Raw genomic sequence first — 22,877 nt, 5'->3', positions numbered from 1 at the left:
GATATCGAGAGTGCCTCAGTAACTTCTCATGTTGTTTTAGAAAATGCATTTCCTGTAAACACACAACATGTGGTTGAGCTTTCAAAAGTTCCCTAAAGAGAGCTGAACGTTTATAAGGGGAATTAAGTCCTTTAACATTCTAGCTCATTAACTTAAGTGCTGACATTCAACCAAGTGTAAAACTTTTAACAGAATGACATTATCAAACAATAGATCACAGCACCCTGAATCCAAAGTGTCCTCATCCACAAAGACCCCTACCCACCCTCCTCCAACCCCTTACCTCCCCCCAGCACCCACATACTGAACACCTCCACCAACCCATAGCTCTCCATACCCACAAAAGAGCCACCTGGTGGGATAAACGAGGGCATAACCCCCAGCCAGACACAGCCCTTACCCCCCACCCCCACCCCTACTCCATACAAGCATCAAAACATTTAACCCCCCAAAACCTGCTGAGTAATCATCCTCCCATGAAAATAAATTATAATACACACATACTTGACCCTCATCCACGCTCATCTCACAACATCAAGGCCTCATATAGGAGATCAGAACCAGAAAGTCTTCTTAACATAACAGTTCACTTTTTCTTATGTCCCTTCTCAACCCTCTTCCACCGCTGCAACTTTTCTCTCATAGCAGGAACCACTAGTCGTGGGGGAAGTGCCGTGGGTGCAAATCCAGCCTCGTGTAGTATCTTCCAGGCCTCTGTCAATTCACGCACGTGGTGTACTTTCCTTCCAGCAGTGAAGCTCAAAGCGAATGGAAATAGCCAGCGATATTTAATTTTTGCTGAAACAAGTAGATCTAAAGCTGGTTTCATTGCTCTGCGATGCTACAGGGTGTAAACTGAAACATCTTGATAAATTGAAACCCGAGCATCATTGTAAAGTACAGAGGACTCTTGTCGGGCTCACAGCAAAACACGCTCTTTATCTTTATAGTAGACAAAACACACCACAATGTCCCTTGGAAGATTCTCCCTAGGTTTTCTTAAGGCTCGATGAGCTCTTTCAAGAGGAATAGGCTCCGACTCATCTCCCTCCGCCAGCACTTGACTACACAATGTCTTCACTATTACCGGGACATCCTCTGTATCCCTTCCTTCTAGTACCCCTCGGAACCACAAATTCTTCCTGTGGCCACGATTTTCTAAATCATCAAGTTTGTATTGTAATTCCTCATGTTGCTCGCACAACTGCGTCACCCGCGTCTCTGTCATAGTGAACTGCTCCTCTTGCTCTTCCGCTTTAAATTCCAACTATGCAACCCGATTGTCCAGGTCCCGCATGTCCTCGCTCAAATTATCAATGTGCTCTATGATATCCTCACGGGACGCCTTAATTTCTTCCTTAATCTCCACCAACCAATGCTGCAGCCGTCGAGTACCTCCAAACGTCTCCCCCGTCTCGCCCAGTGAGCCCGTAACCGACAGCGCAGAGTCAGAGTCCGATTCTGGAACAGGGGCTAAGACAACACAGCGGCAGGGTGTTTTCACTGAAGATTGGGACGAGCTCCTCTCTTCCTTCTTAGTCGCCAAATTCTTTGATTTACTGATCCCTAAAGGAGTCAGAAGGCAAATGTGCACAAAATCTGCCAAAACAGCTTCAGGTAAGCAATGATGAAAGGCGATATCTAATGGAGTGGAGGGGAACAAAGCAATCAAGCTGCCATCTAGCCGGGTGACGTCACTTCCTCCTCCGGTCCCTAAGGTTTTAATTGATCACCTACATTGAAGTCTAATGTTATCTCAGGGTATATTCCATACTTGCAATGGTAGCATAATCTTAGCTCCAATCCCGAAAAATAGTCAAACTAGTATTAGTATTGTTTCCATCTACAGACCTGTGGCCTCAATACCTCTATTAGTCAAAGTTTTGGAGGGGCTAATCACTCATCAGTTAATGGAATATCTTCAGCGTCATTCAATTCTACATAAATATCAATCGGGTTTCAGGCCCTCGTATAGTACTGAATCCATTCTTACTACATTAGTAGCCAATCTTAGATGAGAATTAAGCTTAGGCAAAAAAATTTCATTCTCCAATTCGACATGTCTAGTGCATTTGATAAAGTAGATGATGACATCCTTTTAAACATACTTGACTATTATGGAATCTCTGTCTTGAAATGGTTCCCTGGAATTTTAAAATTGAGGTCTTGCCAAGTTAAGCAACTGGGTACTATCTTGTCATCATGGGTTTCTTGTAGTGGAGTGCCACAGGGTTCTCCTCTAACATTTTGTTTAACATTATGATGATCCCTTTAAGCCATTTGCTAGAATCAAACGGGTTTTCAGCATTTATATATGCTGATGATGTTACAATTTATATCCCATTCATCAAAGAATTACATGAGATTGCAAATATCAAAGTAGGTATTGACTTAATGGAATCCTGGGCTCTTAATTTTAAATTGAAACTTAATACTGATAAAACGAAATTTCTGATAGTAACTAGCCCTTATCACTCAATAACTATCTCAAATTTTAAGATTGATAGTATTAGTTATTCTTCGGATTCAACAATGAAAATCTTGGGGATCTTAATTGATCAGTTTCTTTCTTTTGATGGCCAAATTTCCCAAGTAGTCTTGAATATCTTTAATTCACTGTGGAAATTTAAAAGATTGACCATTCTTTTCATGATCAGTTTTTTGCACTTTAGTTCAGTCAATAGTCTTAACGTAATTTGATTATTGCAATTCAATTTATGCAGGCATTAAGCAGAGTCTCCTAAGAAAACTACAAACTGCACAAAACACGGCTGCCCGCCTTATATATAGATCGCCACGTTACGTTAAAGCATTTCCTCTTCTTAAGGATCTACATTGGTTACCTATCAATGAAAGAAGTTCATTTAAACTCTCCGTTCTTTTCATCAGATTCTTTATGGTATCTTACCATCTTATAGGATAGATCTCATTAAGTTATCACCACAAAATGCCACCTCATCATCTAGAGAACATCTCATATTACATTTCTCAAGTTGTAAAAACTTAACCTACAAAACTATCCATATTGCAAATTTTTCTTACCAAAGTACCAAACTCTGGAACTCATTACCCAAGTATATCAGACACTCAAGTCGATTATATGCCATTTAGAAGTTTACTTAAAGCCCAGTTCTTTAGATCTGTGTTCGGCTAATATAAAAAGAATTTTTTAAATAGTGGTATATTGTCTTGTAATGCTTCTTCTTAATTTGTTATATAAGCCGCATTGAACCTGAGTTTTCTTGGGAAAATGGGCTAGAAATGTCATAATAAATAAATAAACCTGTGCACATACCTTTGTGCACTAACCCCCTAATTTTATAAAAGTTGCCAAAATTGCATGCAGCCACTTTAGGTGCACACCCAATTTGAGCACCAATAATTAGCTTTTTAACAACCAATTATTGGCACTAATTAGATTTTATTGGAATTTATGCATGTAAATTTAGGCAAGTGATCTGTGCCTAAAATGTATGCGTGATCTAAACAAGGGGACGCAGAAATTAGGTCATGGGCGTAATGGGAATATCATGGATACACATACAATTTAGGCGTGTACATTTGTACCATGTTTCAGTTGGTGTAAATGGCCCACACCTAAACTTTGGCGCAATTCCCGGGTGTAAGCACTATTCTATAAACCATGCCTAAGGGAAAGGGAGAAGTGATGGGACTGTAGTTACAATCAAAGCAGCTTACTTATTATATAACTTTAAGCGCGGCTTATGCTTTTTTTGGCACCATATATGAAACCTAGCCCTAAGTGTTAAATTTGGGCAAGCAAGTTTATAGATTCAGAGGAAATCTGTCCACATTTGGAGCACCTACAAATAAGTCTAGCCACTGCATTCTGTGCTACCTGAAGTGCACATAGTACACAATTCGGTAATCCCAAGTGCAAAGCTTCGCAATAATCAAAATGTGGCACAATTGTGCTTTGCATCACCCTTTTTCTAGAATTCTTCCCAGCGTTCGTATGTCATCAAAATAGCTCAATGGGAAAACTGTCCCTGCAGGTCTTCTCCCCTACTGCTTTAGGATCCGTCCTCCCAACTCAACTATGAATCCACTTTGCCACAAATAAGACACGCCATGCCTTTAAGTGTGCTCTCAAATGTGTAATGTCTTTTCTCAGGCAAGAACGGGAGCAGTGTGCCAGTTCCCTGAGTTTTAGACTGGTACATAAATGTGAGTTTCACCTTAAAAATCTTTAAACACTGGAGAGTTCTGATGGGAGTTGCTTCCAGGCTGACTCACTTGTCACATAATAGCTCAAGATTGTTTCCTGCTAGGCTTTAATAAGAATGTCCCTTATTGTTCCAGTGTCACCACTAAAACTGTGGCAAAACCTGTTGTACAGCTTTGGTTCACCCCTGCCTTCACTTAAGGTCATTGTTTCTGAAAAGAGAGAAAGAGAGAGAGAGAGAGTGAATGGACAGGATATGATATGGAAAAATGCTAAAAGCGTAACAGAGCTCTTCATCCTGGATAAGGACCTATAAGGACACAGTTGAGACTCTGCTGACTGCACCAGCCCAGCAAACACTGCTTACTAAAGAGGCAATAATGAAAGGCATTTATAAGTTTAAATGAAGAGAACCATTATTCCCTCTCCTCCCCTTTATTGTGGGTAAAAGTGAATAGTGTTTGCACTTTCAGGCATGTGGAAAAGTGGGTGGGGTTAATTGGAAAAGGGAAAGTCTGCACAGAGGATTCATTTTCAAAACTCAAGGTGTACTTTCTCAGCAGGGCCGGCCCAACCCACTAAAGAAATAAATGAACTTACTCATATCATCACATTAGGCATCTCTCTAATGGAATCTTGGACATCCATTTTTAAATTAAAACTCAACACCAATAAAACTAAATTCTTAATAGTTACTAATCCTTATCACGCTATAAATCTTCAATCATTTACCACTGAGAACATCACATATCCCCTTGACTCAGCTATGAAAATCTTAGGAGTCACAATTGACCAATTCCTCACTCTAGTTAACCAAATTTCCAAAGTGGTATCAAGTGTTTTCAATAAATTATGGAAATTGAGGAGACTAAGACCATTCTTCACAAAATCAGTCTTCTGTACCCTAGTTACAGTCTCTTGTCCTAACAAAATTGGATTACTGCAACTCGATTGACATAGGACTTAAAGGGGATCTCCTCAAAAAACTACAAACCGCTCAAAACACTGCCGCACATCTCATATTCAGATTACAAAGCGTCACTACTGCTACTACTTATCTTCTGTACGATTTACATTGGTTGCCAATAAAAGATAGAATATCATTCAAGCTATGTACCTTCAGTCACAAAATTTTGTATGGCTTGGCCCCAATATACTTGAAACCTCAATGAATTACTCTCACATAATGCCTCTAAATCATCTAGAGAATATCTTATCCTACATTTCCCAAATTGTAAGGAAGTAACCTACAAAACAATCCATACTACTAACTTTTCATATGAAGGCACTAAAATTTGGAACTCCTTATCTAAAACCATCAAATGCACCAATGATTATTTGTTATTCCGAAGTCTGTTGCAAGCTCACTTCTTCAGTCTAGCCTTTAAGGAAGTAATCACTCTTCTCAAATAAACTCATGGCATGAATTTTTACTTCATCCCACCTTCCACTACTCCTGTCTATCCCAGCTAATCCTAGCCCTTACCTTTTTCCTCCAAATTTCAGTTATCTAGCTTAAATCACTAAGGGGTTGTCTTACCAAGCTGTGGGAAAAAGGGCCCTGCGCTAGTGGCGGGGCCATTTTTCCCGCATTCCAACGCCCTTTTTACCACAGCAGGTAAAAAAGCCCCTAGCACACATGGCCATGCAGTAAGAAAATTCTTACCTCATGGCCATGCAGCAGGGAGCCCTTACTGCCACCCACTGAGGTGGCGATAAGGGCTCCCTCGCTAACCCGGCAGTAACCAGGCAGTGCACGGTGATGCCCAGTTACCTCCGGGTTATCGCCACCCAAGCCATTCCTGGGGGTTTTCTTTTTCAAAAACAATTGTAGATATCTCTTCGGAGAGGAGTATTACAAGTTCGCTTTGCTTTTTAGCATATTTTATATACATTTTTTAGAAGAGAGGAGACCTAAGAGAGTTTTGTCTCGATATTTCCCTTGGAGCACACATTCCGAGGTATATCTTCTGAGGTTGCAAAGACCCCTGAGGCAGGCCTTAGGGCCGAAACACGGCCGTGTCGGGTCCATTTCATGTACAATTTGTTACTTAAAAAATTTTTTTCATGTGAATAAATACATATTTTTTGGTATCCTCATCCATTCTCCTCACTTTTTGTTTTTTATCTCATGGTTTTCTTTTTCACCCAGAAATGGTGTGCGCTCGGGGTGGGACTACCGCCGGTGGCTGCGTTGGGCCGGCGGTAGTCCTGAGAGTGAGGTGGTAAGCCTGTGTTGGGCTTACTGCTGCTCTGTGCAAGGACCCCTAAGTATTTAATTACATCTTCTCCTAACTCAAGTTTTTCTGGTCTAACTTGCCAATAAAAATAGATTTGTCTCTAAAAATATGATGAGTGATAGGTCTTGTCTCTGGTGCTCTGGGTTCAGGCTTTGTGAGGCATTACGTTTCTGTGCATAAAGAGGGGAATAGATAGAGCTGTGCACACAATGGTAAAAGGAAAATGTGTGTCCACAAAGTTATTACCAGTACTGAATTGGCAATTGTGCTGCAAATATTGACAGATAGTTAACTTAAATCCTCCTTTATTCTGCAAACACTGAAAAGTTTCTTAATCTCTCCGTTATGCTAGATATGACAGGTATTTCTTCCGTCCCTGGCACTTGATACACAATAAGAATATTTGTCAATATTTATGGGATGGTGAGAGATACAAGAATACTTGTTGACAAATATTCTTATTTCCCATAGAAGAGATCCTTCGTTAAGTTATACACAAGTTAGTTCTGGGTAGGACAGACTGACGGTGTTCAGGGCCCCTGGTCAATAAGGGTCATGAGCTCCTCACCACCCATCAAAAGTGATTAAACTACATGGAAGCTAGGGAAGAGTGGGCCCCCTACTGCTGTGGATCCTCAGGCACTGTCCTAATGGTCAGTCCGCCATTACTCTTGGGAGAATTTGGCACATCTTTTCAGTGCAGAATTGGCATAAAAGATGACACTACAGTGCAGGCTTCCTTCGGCTGATCACATGGCAAGAGGAGGAAGAGGGGAATGGCAGCACATTGGACTATGCTCTCCATCTCCCCTGCCTTGGGCCTGACAAGATTTGAACCATTCAAGGTGTCACACAGCCGCACAGTTAAAATCAGCAGACAGGTCCGGATGACAGAGAAAGAGGTGGTGGCCAATTATGCAGCTGCTCTCCTCTTCCTCTTGTCTATAATTACATAAGTAATGCCACACTGGGAAAAGACCGAGGGTCCATTGAGCCCAGCATCCTGTCCATGACAGCGGCCAATCCAGGCCAAGGGCACCTGGCAAGCTTTTCAAACGTACAAACATTCTATACATGTTATTCCCGGAATTGTGGATTTTTCCCGAGTCCATTTAGCATTGGTTTATGGACTTTTCCTTTAGGAAACCGTCTAACCCCTTTTTAAACTCTGCCAAGCTAACCGCCTTCACCACGTTCTCCGGCAACGAATTCCAGAGTTTAATTACGCGTTGGGTGAAGAAAACTGTTCTCCGATTTGTTTTAAATTTACTACACTGTAGTTTCATCGCATGCCCCCTAGTCCTAGTATTTTTGGAAAGCGTGAACAAACGCTTCACATCCACCTGTTCCACTCCACTCATTATTTTATATACCTCTATCATGTCTCCCCTCAGCCGTCTCTTCTCCAAGCTGAGAAGCCCTAGCCTCCTTAGTCTTTCTTCATAGGGAAGTCGTCCCATCCCCGCTATCATTTTAGTCGCCCTTCGCTGCACCTTTTCCAATTCCACTATATCTTTCTTGAGGTGCGACGGCCAGAATTGAACACAATACTCAAGGTGCAGTCGCACCATGGAGCGATATAATGGCATCATAACATCTTCACACCTGTTTTTCATACCTTTCCTAATAACACCCAACATTCTATTCGCTTTCCGAGCTGCAGCAGCACACTGAGCAGAAGGTTTCAGTGTATTATCGACGACGACGACACCCAGATCCCTTTCTTGGTCCGTAACTCCTAACGTGGAACCTTGCATGACGTAGCTATAATTCGGGTTCTTTTTTCCCACATGCATCACCTTGCACTTGCTCACATTAAACATCATCTGCCATTTAGCCGCCCAGTCTCCCAGTCTCGTAAGGTCCTTCTGTAATTTTTCACAATCCTTTCGCGAGTTAACGACTTTGAATAACTTTGTGTCATCAGCAAATTTAATTACCTCGCTAGTTACTCCCATCTCTAAATCATTTATAAATTTATTAAAAAGCAGCGGTCCTAGCACAGACCCCTGAGAAACCCCACTAACTACCCTTCTCCATTGTGAATACTGCCCATTTAACCCCACTCTCTGTTTCCTATCCTTCAACCAGTTTTTAATCCACAATAGGACTTTTCCTCCTATCCCATGACCCTCCAATTTCCTCTGTAGCCTTTCATGAGGTACCTTGTCAAATGCCTTTTGAAAATCCAGATACACAATATCAACCGGCTCCCCTTTGTCCACATGTTTGTTTACTCCTTCAAAGAATTGAAGTAAATTGGTCAGGCAAGATTTCCCCACACAAAAGCCATGCTGACTCGTTCTCAGTAATCCATGCCCTTGGATGTGCTCTGTAATTTTGTTTTTAATAATAGCCTCTACCATTTTCCCCGGCATCGACATCAGACTCACCGGTCTATAACTTCCCAGATCTCCTCTGGAACCTTTTTTAAAAATTGGCGTTACATTGGCCACTCTCCAATCTTCCAGTACCACGCCCGATTTTAAGGATAAATTGCACATCACTAGCAGTAGCTCCGCAAGCTCATTTTTCAGTTCTATCAGTACTCTAGGATGAATACCATCCGGTCCAGGAGATTTGCTACTCTTCAGTTTGCTGAACTGCCCCATTACGTCCTCCAGGTTTACCGTGAAGTCAGTAAGTTTCTCCGACTCGTCCGCTTGACATATCATTTCCGACACCAGTATCCCACCCAAATCTTCCTCGGTGAAGACTGAAGCAAAGAATTCATTCAATCTCTCCGCTACGTCTTTGTCTTCCTTGATCGCCCCTTTTACCCCTCGGTCATCCAGTGGTCCAACCGATTCTTTTGCTGGCTTCCTGCTTTTAATATACCGAAAAAAAATTTACTATGCTTTTTTGCCTCTAATGCTATCTTTTTTTCGTAATCCCTCTTGGCCTTCTTTATCTGCGCCTTGCATTTGCTTTGACACTCCTTATGCTGTTTCTTGTTATTTTCAGACGGTTCCTTCTTCCATTTTCTGAAGGCATTTCTTTTAGCCCTAGTAGCTTCCTTCACCTCACTTTTCAACCAGGCCGGCTGTCTTTTGGAGTTCCGTCTTTCTTTTCTAATTTGCGGAATATGTATGGCCTGGGCCTCCAGGATGGTATTTTTGAACAGCGTCCATGCCTGTTGTACAGTTTTTACCCTCTCAGTTGTCCCCCTAAGTTTTTTTCCACCGTCTTCTCATTTTATCATAGTCTCCTTTTTTAAAGTTAAGCGCTAACGTATTTGACTTCCTGTGTATAGTTACTTCAAGGTCAATATCAAAACTGATCATATTATGATCACTGTTATCAAGTGGCCCCAGTACCATAACGTCCCTCACCAGATCATGCGCTCCACTAAGGACCAAGTCTAGAATTTTTCCTTCTCTCGTCGGCTCCTGCACCAGCTGCTCCATAAAGCTGTCCTTGATTTCATCAAGGAATTATACCTCTCTAGTGTGTCTCGATGTTACATTTACCCAGTCTATATTTGGATAATTGAAGTCACCCATTATTATCACATTGCCCATTTTGTTTGTGTCTCTGATTTCTTTTATCATTTCTGCGTCTACCTGCTCATCCTGGCGAGGCGGATGGTAGTACACTCCTATCACCGTCCTTTTCCCTTTTATATATGGAATTTCAACCCACAATGATTCAAGGGTGTGATTTGTGTCCTGTTGAATTTGTAATCTATCTGAGTCAAGGCTCTCGTTAATATACAATGCTACCCCTCCACCAGTCCGGTCCACCCTATCACTACGATATACTTTGTACCCCAGTATGACAGTGTCCCACTGTTATCCTTCTTCCACCAGGTCTCAGTAATGCCTATTATATCCAATTTTTCATTTAGTGCAATATATTCCAACTCTCCCATCTTATTTCTTAGACTCCTAGCATTTACATATAGACATTTCAGAGTATGTTTGTTGTTCCTACTTGCATGATGCTTAGTACTTGACACTACTGATTTGCCATTTTTTGTCTGATCTTTAGTTGTATTTAAGGGCACCTGACCTACCACGGTCTGTTGTGCAACCTCACTATCCAGAAACCCTGTCTTCCCTGTTTGTGAGGTATCTTTGCAAGATACCTTATCCCGAACCATGCGGGTTTGAGCGACTGTCGGCCTTCCCCCCATTTCTAGTTTAAAAGCTGCTCTATCTCCTTTTTAAATGCCGATGCCAGTAGCCTGGTCCCACCCTGGTTAAGGTGGAGCCCATCCTTTCGGAATAGGCTCCCCCTTCCCCAGAATGTTGCCCAGTTCCTAACAAATCTAATTGTATAATTACAGGGGAGAGGGAAGATCAGAAAGGAGCTAGAGGGTGAGAATATAAGCTGAAAATGTTTGCTTGGGGGAGATGCTGAGGGAGTGCTGGGAGAAAAGGAACTGGAAGTTTTGAAGAAGCAGAGAGAGAAAGATAGATGGGGGTCTTGCTTGAAGGTGGGGAAGGAAAAGGGGGGGAATGAATAACTGGGGATCTTACTGGGGTGAGAGAGTTGTGGGGATGGAAAGAGTACTGGGGAGAGAGAGGCGGAAGAACAAGAGGCTGGAGGCTTAACCTGTAAGGGAGGGTACTCAAGCTGAATTTGGGAAGGAAGAGAGAGCTGGAGACTATTGAGCCTGAGGGGGAGAGAAAACTGGGGAGGTATTAAGCCTGGGAAAAGGAGGAGCCAGACCTTATACAGAATTTTAAAATATGATGCATAGAACTTTTACATTGTTTGCATAGAATTTGAAAAAATTGTGGGTAGGAATTTTTTATTTTTTGTTGTGTAGAATTCCATTTCCCTAAAAGTAATGAGAAGTAACATCACATTAATGATCATGAATCAACATCATAGTCATAATTTGGGGTATTTCCATTTGTTTGAAATATATAGGATTGTGATCCAGGAACAAGTTAAATGAACCCAGTAAAATCATAATTTAATTTAATTTCCCAATTTACAGGCCACTTAATAACAGGATCCAGGTGGTTTACAGAACAAATTAATACATGATAAAAATTTATGAGTATATTAAAATGTATATGAAAAGCTGGCCTAATACAAATCAGACCAGAAGCAACCAAGAGGAACGGAGGACAACCACGAAATGTCACGAAGAACCATTATTGTGGTTTTGGCACAAATGTCTGCATCAGTGGACCCATAACTTCCAGAGGAGTGGGTAAACACAGACTACACGCTTGCTTTCCACTTTCAAAACAGCAAAAAGCTCCTTGAAACTTCTGTGATGAAAACTACGCCTTAGTCTAACAGTGGGTAACCTTGGTGTCATCTGCGTTCCCTCCCTCCCTCCCTCTTGGCCACCTCTGCTGTTCAGATGTGGTGTAGATATGTGGACATTTTTGTTTCTTTTTCTCATACAAATCAGACCCACCTAATCTACAAAATTAGCCCCTAATAACTTATAGAAAAGGTTGTCTTGAATAGATTTCTGTTTTTAGCTGACTAGAGAAGGGTCCTAGTGGTTAGAGCAAGAAGCAGGGAATCCAAGGTTCAAATCCCCTTATGACCTTGGGCAAGTAACTTCACCATCTATTGCCTCTGATACAATTTAGATGGTAAACCCTCTTGGACAGAGACTTACCAGCTGAATCTGAATATCAGGTTCATTTTCAAAAGAGAAAAACGTCCAAAAAGTCTGCATTTGGACGTTTTTCTCACAAAAACGTCCAATTCAGTATTTTCGAAACCTCTTTTTAGATGTTTTTCTCTGAAGTCCGTCAGAAGTGCATTTAAATCTCAAGGGGGTGTGCTCAAGACGGGACTTGGACATTCCTACTTAGATGTTTTTCAGCCATAATGGAACAAAAACGTCCAGGACTAAAACTTAGATGTTTTGAGCTAGACCTGTTTTTATAACAAATAGCTGTAGTGGGAATTGAACCTACTACCCCAGGATCACAGTCCACTGCACTAACTGCTAGGCTACTCCTCCACTCCACACAAAAAGGTGCCCCAAATGACCAGATGACCACTGGAGGGAATCAGGGATCACCTCCCCTTACTCCCCCAGTGGTCACTAACCCCCTCCCACCCCCCCAAAATGTGATTAATATTGCCAGCCTCAGATGTTATACGCAGGTCCATTAGAATAGCATGCAGGTATAATATTTAGGCGGGAGAGAGGAGGGAATTCTATTTTAAGCAGTGAGATCTTTTATGTGGCAGGCTCATAATTACCTTAACTGTTCACGAGTATTTTACAGTAATGTGTGCCTAGCTCGACCAAGTGGACCTGTCTGAAGACTGGTACAGTGCTGTCTGACTGACCTTGTGCACCATTCCCCATGCAGAATTGATATGAAAATGTCCAACACCCAGGGTGGATATAAGCTTGATGAAGCGCAAACCATTTTAAACGAGATGAAAGCCATCAAGAAGGCCATCAGCTCCGGAGAAAAGGAGAAACAAGCCCTCATCCAGGTGCAGAACTTCGACCATGTGATAGACTGTTTTCTTGCCAAAGGGAGATTTCAAGCTACTGTGTCTTGTTACAAATGCAGGTGGTATAGTAGAAAAACATATAAAGAGCAGGTTAGTTCTGCAAGGGTCATGGGAAGCAGATGGAGTCATTACCATAGCAGGATTGACTGTGCCATCACAAGCTGTCACAGAAAGGTTCCTTCTGAGACTCAGTGAAGAGAAGGGTAGTGTTCTTGCCATGTTAGTCCACTCTAAAGATTAATAAAGAGAAATAAAACAAAAAAAAAAAAAAGATGTTGCCTTTTAGTTAGCTTAGATTGGACATTCACTCAGGTAAAAAAAAAGCCAAGTTTGTACAATCTCACTAGGCCTCATTTATTGGAGGCTTTTCTGCCATTCTGTGTCTGTAAGAAAAGACCTGAAGTCAGGCCCTTAACGGTTGAAAATGCAATTGTTATTTGTTATCCTAGAAATATCAAAATAATAAAATTATGAATATGAGCAAGCTTCAGTACTGATCATTACTTATAAAGTACTGAGAGGGTCTGTTACAAAGACACACTAGCGTTTTTAGCGCACGCTAAGTTTTAGCGTCTGCTAAATGCTAGAGACGCCCATATATTCCTATGGGTGTCTCTAGCATTTACAGCGTGCTAATTTTTAGTACGCGCTAAAAAGACTAGTGCGCCTTAGTAAAAGGACCTGTTAGTGATTAGCTCTGGAATATTTTTAGGAAAGACTCCAGCAATAATGGCCAGAGAGGGATCTGAGCATCAGGGATGATCAGCAGGTTCCAGTAGCCATGATAGGATAGAACAGATTGCCTGAAGGGCTTCATAGCTTGTCAGACTTTTGGGTTTTAGGAAGGTATTGAAGATGTGGCTTATTAGGCAAGCTTATGGTGAGCAGAGGGTTGAGGGACTATGTCTGAATGGGAGAAAGAATGGAGCTGATGGGGGCAGAAGAGTGGTTGATTGCAGGGTAAAAAAAACATATTTGAATCACTTCGGGTCTGTTCATACATGTCATTAATAAAATGGAAATAAAAATAACAAACATGGACTTCTTGGGACCTGCAAGGTCTAAATCTGATCCACTTCCACAAGGCTTATGAATTACTTTGTGCACTTTAAAATGGGTGACAATGGGGAAGGTTAAGAAATCTAGAACCAAATTAGGATGAAGTTGTTTCTCCCAGGATGAAACTACAGTGTAATCCTTTTCCCACTGAAAATGGAAGCAGAAGGGAGATCCAAATTCAATGCATATGAGTAGAAATCAATCACCTGTTGATGTTAGGCATGATACAGGGAGGAACAGTAACATTGGTAAGGCATCCTAGATATACTGACTAATCAGAGACCTTACCTCTAACTTGCATAGATGAACTGAAATTTATATCATTGCTAGGTATTATACTCATTCAGAGTACTTGAAAGGTGTAACGTAGATATAGATCACTAGTGAAATGCCTTAAGCACCCACCAACAGTTGATTCTTTCTTGATTTAGAGTCTTGCCAGGCTGAAGAATGGTTTTCTCTCTGACAAAGAGTCACAGTCTGATCCGTGGAGCAGTAATACATCCTTTGAGAATTCCAGGCAGTATCTGGATGTTAGCTCCCAAACTGATATTACAGAAAATGTGAGTAATAAGTCAACAAATTGATATGAAATATATTGCTTTTCTATCGTAATGCTGAGTATTCTCTGCAGAAACTCTTTCCTGTTTAATTTATTATTACTAGATATTATACTTTTGGAAGATGGCATTCTGCAGTATACTAGTTATTAACATTGTTTAGATTATAATATCCTACACATCTAATCAGATTCCCAGCATGTTTTATCATAGAATACTTTGAAGGTATGCATACACCTTCTGGGATGGAGAGTTTGGACACCAAAGGGCAAAGGAGCAATGTTGTTATTAATACCCAATAATTAGTAATAATGCCTGGGTAAACTAACATAAGAACATCAGAATAGCCATACTAGGTCAGACCAATGGTCCATCTAGCCCAGTATCCTGTTTGCAACAGTGATAAATCCAGGTCACAAGTACCTGGCAGAAACCCAAATAGTCAAAAAGATATAGGGGAAACAGAACCATTCCAGGATATCAAACAGCAAGTAAGAGTACTAAAAACATGGCAACAAAAGTAACTAGAAAATTAGCAACAAACACACTTTACTCTGTCTGTAATACTATGTTCTCTTTTGTAGTATACTAAAAAGACATAGAGTCATCAGATGGATACATAGGTGAGCTATCGGACCTCTTATAGCACCCAGTTATTTCAGATCCAAGCTCCTTAGAGCTTCATCAATCATTTGCTCCAAATGTCTGTGTGTGTTTACATGAACTATTTAATTTTGTAATTTTTCTTTGAATAAAACTCACACACAGCAACACCAAAAGTGCTGCTGCATAGCAATTACTTTAGATAGAAAAAGAAGCAGTTATGCATGCAAGGACAAAAACCAAGCAAACAACTACTGAGCTTATTTAGACATTGTAGAAACAACGCTCTTATAAGGCTTCATTCAGGACCCCTGACACCTGCAATTAACAAAATTGCATTTTGGTCTTCATGACCTGCTTCAGGGGATTATGAGCAATCACTTAAGATAGTCACTTGTACAGGCAAAATGACGCTGTCGCTTAGAGACACGTCAGTGTCATTTTGCCTTTACAATTGACTATCTTAAGTGACTGCTCATAATGTTATCAGAGGTGCCTAGGATAGGTGCATTATAATAGCTTCCAGATTCTAGACCAAGCTTCACTGGGTCCTTATGTAATCCACAATATCAGGGGTATCTACCCTATTACTGGTTTTGGTATCATCTGCAAAGAGGCAAACCTTACCTGAATCATTTCTGCAGTATTGCTTACAAAAATGTTAAAAAGCACCAGATTGAGAATCAGTCCCTGCAGCATATAGGCTTTGCAGGTCATTCAAAATGCAGCTGCACGCTTAATTACGGGAGTCTCAAAATCTGCACATATCATGCCAGTGTTAAAGACACTACATTGGCTCCCAGTCACCTACAGAATATTACTTAAAGTTTTGATACTAATTCATCAGAGCATATATAGGACTGCACCCACATACTTCTGTAAGGTATTGAAGATATATAAACCAAGACGTGCAATGAGATCTGACACCTCTCAATAGCTGTGTCTACCCTCTCCAAAATCATACCATTATCTAGAGACAGAATCACAAGCTTTTTCGTTTGCTGGCTCATCGCTATGGAACTCTTTACCAGGTTACCTAAGAACTAGTGAAAGCATTCAACAATTTAAATGGTACCTGAAGACCCATTATTTTGTAAAGGTTTATCCTGAAGAATGAATTGAACTGTGCTGAATCTGAACTTGTGATTGTCTAGCCAGCTTATTTTCGAAAGAGAAGGCCAGCCATCTTCTGACACAAATCAGGAGATGGCCAGCCATCTCTCAAGGCTGGCGAAATCGGCATAATCAAAAGCCGATTTTGGCCGGCCTCAACTGCAGTCCTTTGCGGAGCCAGCCAAACTTCAATGGGGCGCGTCGGAAGGGTAGCGAAGGTGGGACAGGGGTGTGCCAGGGCGTGCTTAAGAGATGGCCGGCTTCGCCCGATAATGGAAAAAAGAAAGCTGGCCCTGACGAGCATTTGGCCGACTTTACTTGGTCCCTTTTTTTTCAGGTCCAAGTCCCAAAAAAGTGCCCGAACTGACCAGATGACCAGCGGAGGGAATCGGGGATCACCTCCCCTGACTCCCCCAGTGGTCACTAACCCCCTCACACCCTCAAAAAAACTTTAAAAACTTTTTTTGCCAGCCTCTATGCCAACCTCAAATGTCATATTCAGGTCCATCGCAGCAGTATACAGGTCCCTGGCGCAGTTTTAGTGGGTGCAGTAGACTTCAGGCAGGCGGACCCAGGCCCATCCCCCCCCCCCCCCCCCCACTTGTTACACTTGTGGTGGAAAATGGTAGCCCTTCAAAACCCACGCGAAACCCACTGTACCCACATGTAGGTGCCCCCCTTCACCCCTTAGGGCTATGGTAGTGGTGTATAGTTGTGGGTAGTGGGTTTTGGGGGGCTCAGCACCCAAGGTAAGGGAGCTATGCACCTGGGAGCTTTTTTTTTTTTTTTTTTTTAGAAGTGCCCTCTAGGGTGCCCGGTTGGTGTCCTGGCATGTCAGGGGAACCAGTGCACTACAAATGCTAGCCACTCCCATGACCAAATTCGAAAATACGGTTGGCCCCGCCCTTCACAGCGCAGTCCTCGGAGGTGGGCGCCCTTAGAGATGGGCGTCCCCAGTTGTAAGTGCCCCTCCACGTCTCCATGTAAGTTTTTATGTTTGTTAACCTGTTACCCACTTTGAATAAAAGCAGGCTGTAAATGTGATAGATAGATAGAGATAATGCCCTTATCCTCAAAGTAAACTTATTTATAGTAACATAGCAGATAAAGACCTGCCCAACAGTCATACTCATTATCAAGTCATGAATAAACCCACATTGAATGTGATATAAAATAGTAACGTGGAGGGGCATAATCGAACGTTGCCAGCGACCTATGTTGGCGGCAGCGCTACAGCTGGCTGGAACCGTATTATCGAAAAAGATGGCCGGCCATCTTTTTTTTCGATAATACGGTTTAGCCCGGCCAAATGCCGTGGAGTTCGCCGGATTTGAGATGGCCGGGTTTGTTTTTCAGCGATAATGGAAAGTTATGTCGGCCATCTCAAACCCCGGACAAATTCAAGGCATTTGGCCGTGGGAGGAGCCAGCATTTTTAGTGCACTGGGCCCCCTGACATGCCAGGACACCAACCAGCCACCCTAGGGGTCACTGCGGTGGACTTCAGAAAAGCTCCCCCGTGCATAGCTCCCTTACTTTGGGAGCTGAGCCCCCCAACCCCCCCCCCCAAACCCACTAACCCACAAATGTATTGCACCCACTAAAATTGCTCCAGGGACCTGCATACAGCCTCTAGGACTTATTGCTGCTGTATAACTTTGGCACACCATTTGACACCTGAAGACTAATCTCTCTGAAAAAGTCCTTTCTTGAAATAAGCACGTTTACTCACAGTTAACTGCAGATCAGAGGTTGTGCCCCACTGGCAAAGAGTCCCCTTGTACTAAGATTAGCAGTAGGTCAGAGCTGGCACAGTGGTGTACAATGCCCTCTTTCAGCACCATTCAAGGTAAGAACTACGTTCTCTAACGTGGGTAACACAGGAAAGGGAACTAAAACTGGCTTACAAAAATGGCCACTACCGCATGGACTACAACAGGAAACAAAACAGGGCACACTCTGACCCAGTTAGCAGGGGGGAAAAGCACCATGGGAGTAGAGCCCAGTACCCTACACCCACCACAATGCATTGCTAATGTGACTCTGCAGGCACCTAACAGAAAAGGTGTCACACTCACCCGAGAGCCACATCGCAACTAGGGAAAGGCTGTCGGAGGATACAACACATTCTGCTGTCATGGAGGTGCGTACGGCATTTGAGGCTGGCATACAGGCTGGCAAAAAAGGTTTTAGTTTTATTTTTTTAGTTTGGAAGGGGATTGGTGACCACTGGGGGAGTATGGGGAGGTCATACCCCATTCTCTCCGGTGGTCATCTGGTCAGTTCGGGCACCTTTTTCAGGCTTGGTCGTAAGAAAAAAAAAGGACCAAGTAAAGTCACCCAAGTGCTCGTCAGGGACGCCCTTCTTTTTTCCCTTATCGCTCGAGGACGCCCATGTGTTAGGCACGCCTCAGTCCTGCCTTCGCTACACCTCCGCGACAGAAAGCAGTTGGGGACGCCCAAAATCGGCTTTCGATTATGCTGATTTGGGCGACCCTGAGAGAAGGACGCCCATCTCCCGATTTGTGTCGAAAGATGGGCGCCCTTCTCTTTCGAAAATAAGCCTGATAGGCACCTAATTTTGGACTATTTAATAAAGGCGCATAACACTAAGAGTAAACTGGCAGAAATCACAGCTTGAATGAAGGCATGGCAGATGACCTCCCCTGACCCCCCCAGTGGTGACTAACCCCCTCCCACCCTGAAAAAAACAACTTTAAAAACTTTTTTTGCCAGCCTGAAATGTCATACTCAGGTCCATTGCAGCAGTATGCAGGTTCTTGGGAGGGGAAGTATGTGTGTGTCAGCGGAGGCATACTGAAGGCATTGACGTCCTTCTTTCAAACATTTTGGACATCCTGAACTGCCCCTCCCACAGGGACAGCCAAATTTCAAGGCAGTTGAATGGAGTGGAGGAGTGGCCTAGTGGTTAGAGCACTGGTATTGCAATCCAGAGGTGGCCGGTTCAAATCCCACTGCTACTACTTGTGATCCAAAATCCAAATAAATAAAGGGGGTGTAAGAGGCATAGCAGACATGGACATCCTTCTCACAGAAACATCTAGGCATGGACATCCTTCTTACAGAAACATCCACATTTTGGACTGCCATCACAGGGACGGAGGCATAGCAAAGGACGTCCTATACCCATACTCTAAAAAAAACAAAAAAAAAAGACGTTCCCCCCCCCCCCCTCCGAAGGGATACCACCTTGTAGGGGTGGAGGGGCTTCTGTGTTTCAATGACTCAGAGGGCTATGCTGAAGGGTTACCCATATCAGATAGGCCTCTGAGGAGAATCCAGACAAAGAGTGTCCCAAACTGGAGGATCCAAGATGGCGTCGAGGGAGGACGTACATTAGTTGAGTTTCTGTTTTACACCAGAATACCTGAAGAAGTAGGCGTGCTCCCCAGAGAATGGGGAAGAGAAAAGGCAAAGCCGTGGTGTTGTCCTCCTCGAACACGGCTGGGGTTCCCACCACTTCTTAGCCTACTTTGGAGAGATTCGGGGTCATAACATCGGGGATATCGGTTCCTGCTTCGGGGAACAGCAAGGCTTTATCGCTGAATCTCAGTGGAGAGGGAGTGACTTTGAGTCCCCCTGCTGGCACGACCCCTCCAAGACCCGGAAACAGTAACGCTTCGCTATGGAGGTCGACAGTGGAACCGCCCAAAGTGGGTTAGGATTTTCATGCGACCCGAGGAGGTCCTGGCGCAGCATCGACTCCGGATAATAAACCAACTGGGGGATTGGAGAGTGAGCTCTTCCCCCCGAAGATATCTGGAGCGGTTTCTGTGGAGAAATTGGATCTGGTGAAGCCAATAATGTCACAATGGACGTACAATGGGAAGTGCTGCAGAGTGTGAATAACTCTCTTCTTCAGATGTTTAAAAGTTTTCAGGAATAAACATGTGAGTTAAAGAATTTTTATTAATACTTATCTAACAAAGTGGAAGTCCAAGATATAAACATAGAGATTTTGACTACGGAAATGGTTTCTCTACGAAAATCAGTTAATTTGGTAATGAAGGACAGCCATGTTTTTTGTAAAAATTGGAATTTCTGGAGAACCAAATAAGGAAAAATAACTTGAGAATGATAAATTTTCTTATAACATCCTATAAATCAGCTACTGATCTGTTGAAGAAATACTTCTCTGATATTTTGCAAATACCTTTTGATAGCCACCCTCTAGTGTCTAAAGTGATTTATATTTCCCTTAAAATTTTCTTTATCAGAGAAAAGAGATGTGAACTTAACTGACATTTTGGAAAATTCAGAAACTACAGATAGAGTTATATTATTAGTGACTTTTGCCTTTGATTTAGATAGGAACAATGTTTTGAAATTGTATTTCCGACACATGGCTGATAGTTTTTTGGGTTCAAAGATGAATATATTTCCTGACATATCAAGGGAATCGCAGACTAGGAGGCGTGAATTCTTGGCTTTTAAGCCAGGAATCATTGCCCTAGGTGGGACCTTCCTAGTGCGATTCCCTTGTAAGTGTTTTATTTCCTTATTTACTTATTTGTTGAACCTAAGAAATTACAAGAGTTTGTGGAGTTGAAAGAACAGATGAAGAACCCCCTGCAGCAACTTACTATAGTTACCACTGTACTGGCTGCAATTACCGATTAACCTTCCTCCCTCAGAAAATGTGAATTGTAAAATTAACCATTTTGAGTTTTTCTTATTTTCTTTGAGATTGTTTTCCTGATCTTGGATGTCCAATTGTGGACAGTTATATAATATATATTGATGAGAGAAAATGTATTCTTTTTCCTTTATATTAATTTCTGTTTTTCCTTACATTTATGTGATAAATGTGAATGTAATCAAGTAAAATGATAAATAAGTAATCAAGTAAAATTATAAATAAATAAATAATAAATAAAAAGACGTCCCTGACGAGCACTTGGATATTTTCACCTGGACTTGTATTTTTCTAAGGTTGTAGATGGTAATTTATTTAAGGTTGTAGACGGCTATTATACACGCAGCTTGTCTGCATGTATGAAGCCGTCTTTGGCATGCGCAGAGCAGCAGCCATCCATAATGCTTGGCTGCTCTGCACTGGCTTCCCCTCCTTAGGAAGGTAATCGTGTGCAAATGAGCTAACAGTGAGCAGCTCATTTGCATGTAATTTCCTTCATTCATGCCCGTTCCTTTCTGAATCGCTAAGGGGATCGATAAGGGAATGGCTTTTTCTATTCAGTTAGTGCATCAGTTAGTTGTTGTTGTTGTTGTTGTTGTTGTTGTTACATTTGTACCCCGCGCTTTCCCACTCATGGCAGGCTCAATGCGGCTTACATGGGGCAATGGAGGGTTAAGTGACTTGCCCAGAGTCACAAGGAGCTGCCTGTGCCTGAAGTGGGAATCGAACTCAGTTCCTCAGTTCCCCAGGACCAAAGTCCACCACCCTAACCACTAGGCCACTCCTCCACTGCAGTGCCCCTTAGGGTGCCCAGTTGGTGTCCTGGCATGTGAGGGGGACCAGTGCAGTACGAATCCTGCTCCTCCCACGACCAAATGAGTTGTATTTGGTCGTTTTTGAGATGGGCATCCTCGGTTTCCATTATCGCCGAAAACCGGGGACGACCATCTCAACATTTATGCCGACCATCAATAAAGTCGACCTAAATGTTGAGATTTGGGCGGCCCTGACCGTATTATCAAAACAAAAGATGGATGCTCATCTTGTTTCAATAATACGGGTTTCCCCGCCCCTTCGCGGGGACGTCCTGCGAGTACGCCCTCAGGAAAACTTGGGCGCCCCGTTCAATTATGCCCCTCCACAAGGCCTTCACACGCAGGTGACATGTTATAAGACTGTCCTCAAAGAGTAATTTTGTAACAGGCCGCATAAGTGTGGAGTCCACAGAGGTGCCTATTTTATAAAGGTACGCAAAGACCCATGTTAGATAAGACATGGAAAGGGAACTTGAGAACCCAAATCACAATCAGGCCGATATTCAAATCAATTGAGTGGGCAGAAGGGGCTCCCGCCCACTTAAATCACCTGTCACCGCCTACCCCCCAATATTCAGAGGCACTAAATGTATTGTACAGTTTTGGGATCTTTCCAGGTACTTGTAACCTGGATTGGCTACTGTTGGAAACAGGATGCTGGGCTTGATGGACCTTCGGCTTGTCCCAGTATGGCAACACTTATGTTCTTATATCGCCTCTGTCTGCTAACAAAGAAAGTGGGTAGATGAGAAACGGTACAGGGGGCGGCATTAGGGAGGAGCCTGGGTTTATGCAGGTGCCAACAATAACCATCCAGGAATGGCACCTAGCCCATACTTAGTTGGCTATCTGGCGATATTCAGTGGGAGATAGCTGGCTATCTCCTGCTGAATGTTGCTGGTTATGTCGCATGTTATAACTGGCTACCCACCGATTTTCAGTGCATCACTGGCTAAGTTTGGTGGCCAAATTTGGCTTTGTGAATACCAGGCCTATCTTTGGCTGGTTCCAACTTAACTGGCCAGCATTGAATATTGGCTTATATTCAATGCCAATCATCGGAAACGGCCTGGCATTGACTATCCAGGCTCAGTGCTGACCACAGGAGGCAGCCCAAGTACCTCCTGTGGTGTGAATATCACCCCCCCCCCCACCTTCTGACTAAGCACACTGGGGTTGATATTCAAAGTGATTT

At 42.7% G+C, this 22,877-nt stretch overlaps 1 protein-coding gene across 2 annotated transcripts in view; it reads left to right on the top strand.

The window, feature by feature from the left end:
- The window catches only part of WWC1 (WW and C2 domain containing 1), a 439,489-nt gene that overhangs the window by 292,739 nt on the left and 123,873 nt on the right, over positions 1 to 22,877 (top strand). For both annotated transcript variants that reach the window (XM_030211705.1, XM_030211704.1), the window contains exons 6-7: positions 12,726 to 12,855; positions 14,367 to 14,498. In XM_030211705.1, coding sequence (XP_030067565.1) covers positions 12,726 to 12,855; positions 14,367 to 14,498 — 262 coding nt within the window. The remainder of the gene's footprint in view (positions 1 to 12,725; positions 12,856 to 14,366; positions 14,499 to 22,877) is intronic.

Source organism: Microcaecilia unicolor, chromosome 8 (genome assembly GCF_901765095.1).
Source record: "Microcaecilia unicolor chromosome 8, aMicUni1.1, whole genome shotgun sequence".
NCBI lineage: Eukaryota > Metazoa > Chordata > Amphibia > Gymnophiona > Siphonopidae > Microcaecilia > Microcaecilia unicolor.
The sequence above is the reverse complement of the archived record's forward strand: the minus strand, read 5'-3'. Positions and strand labels throughout refer to the sequence as shown.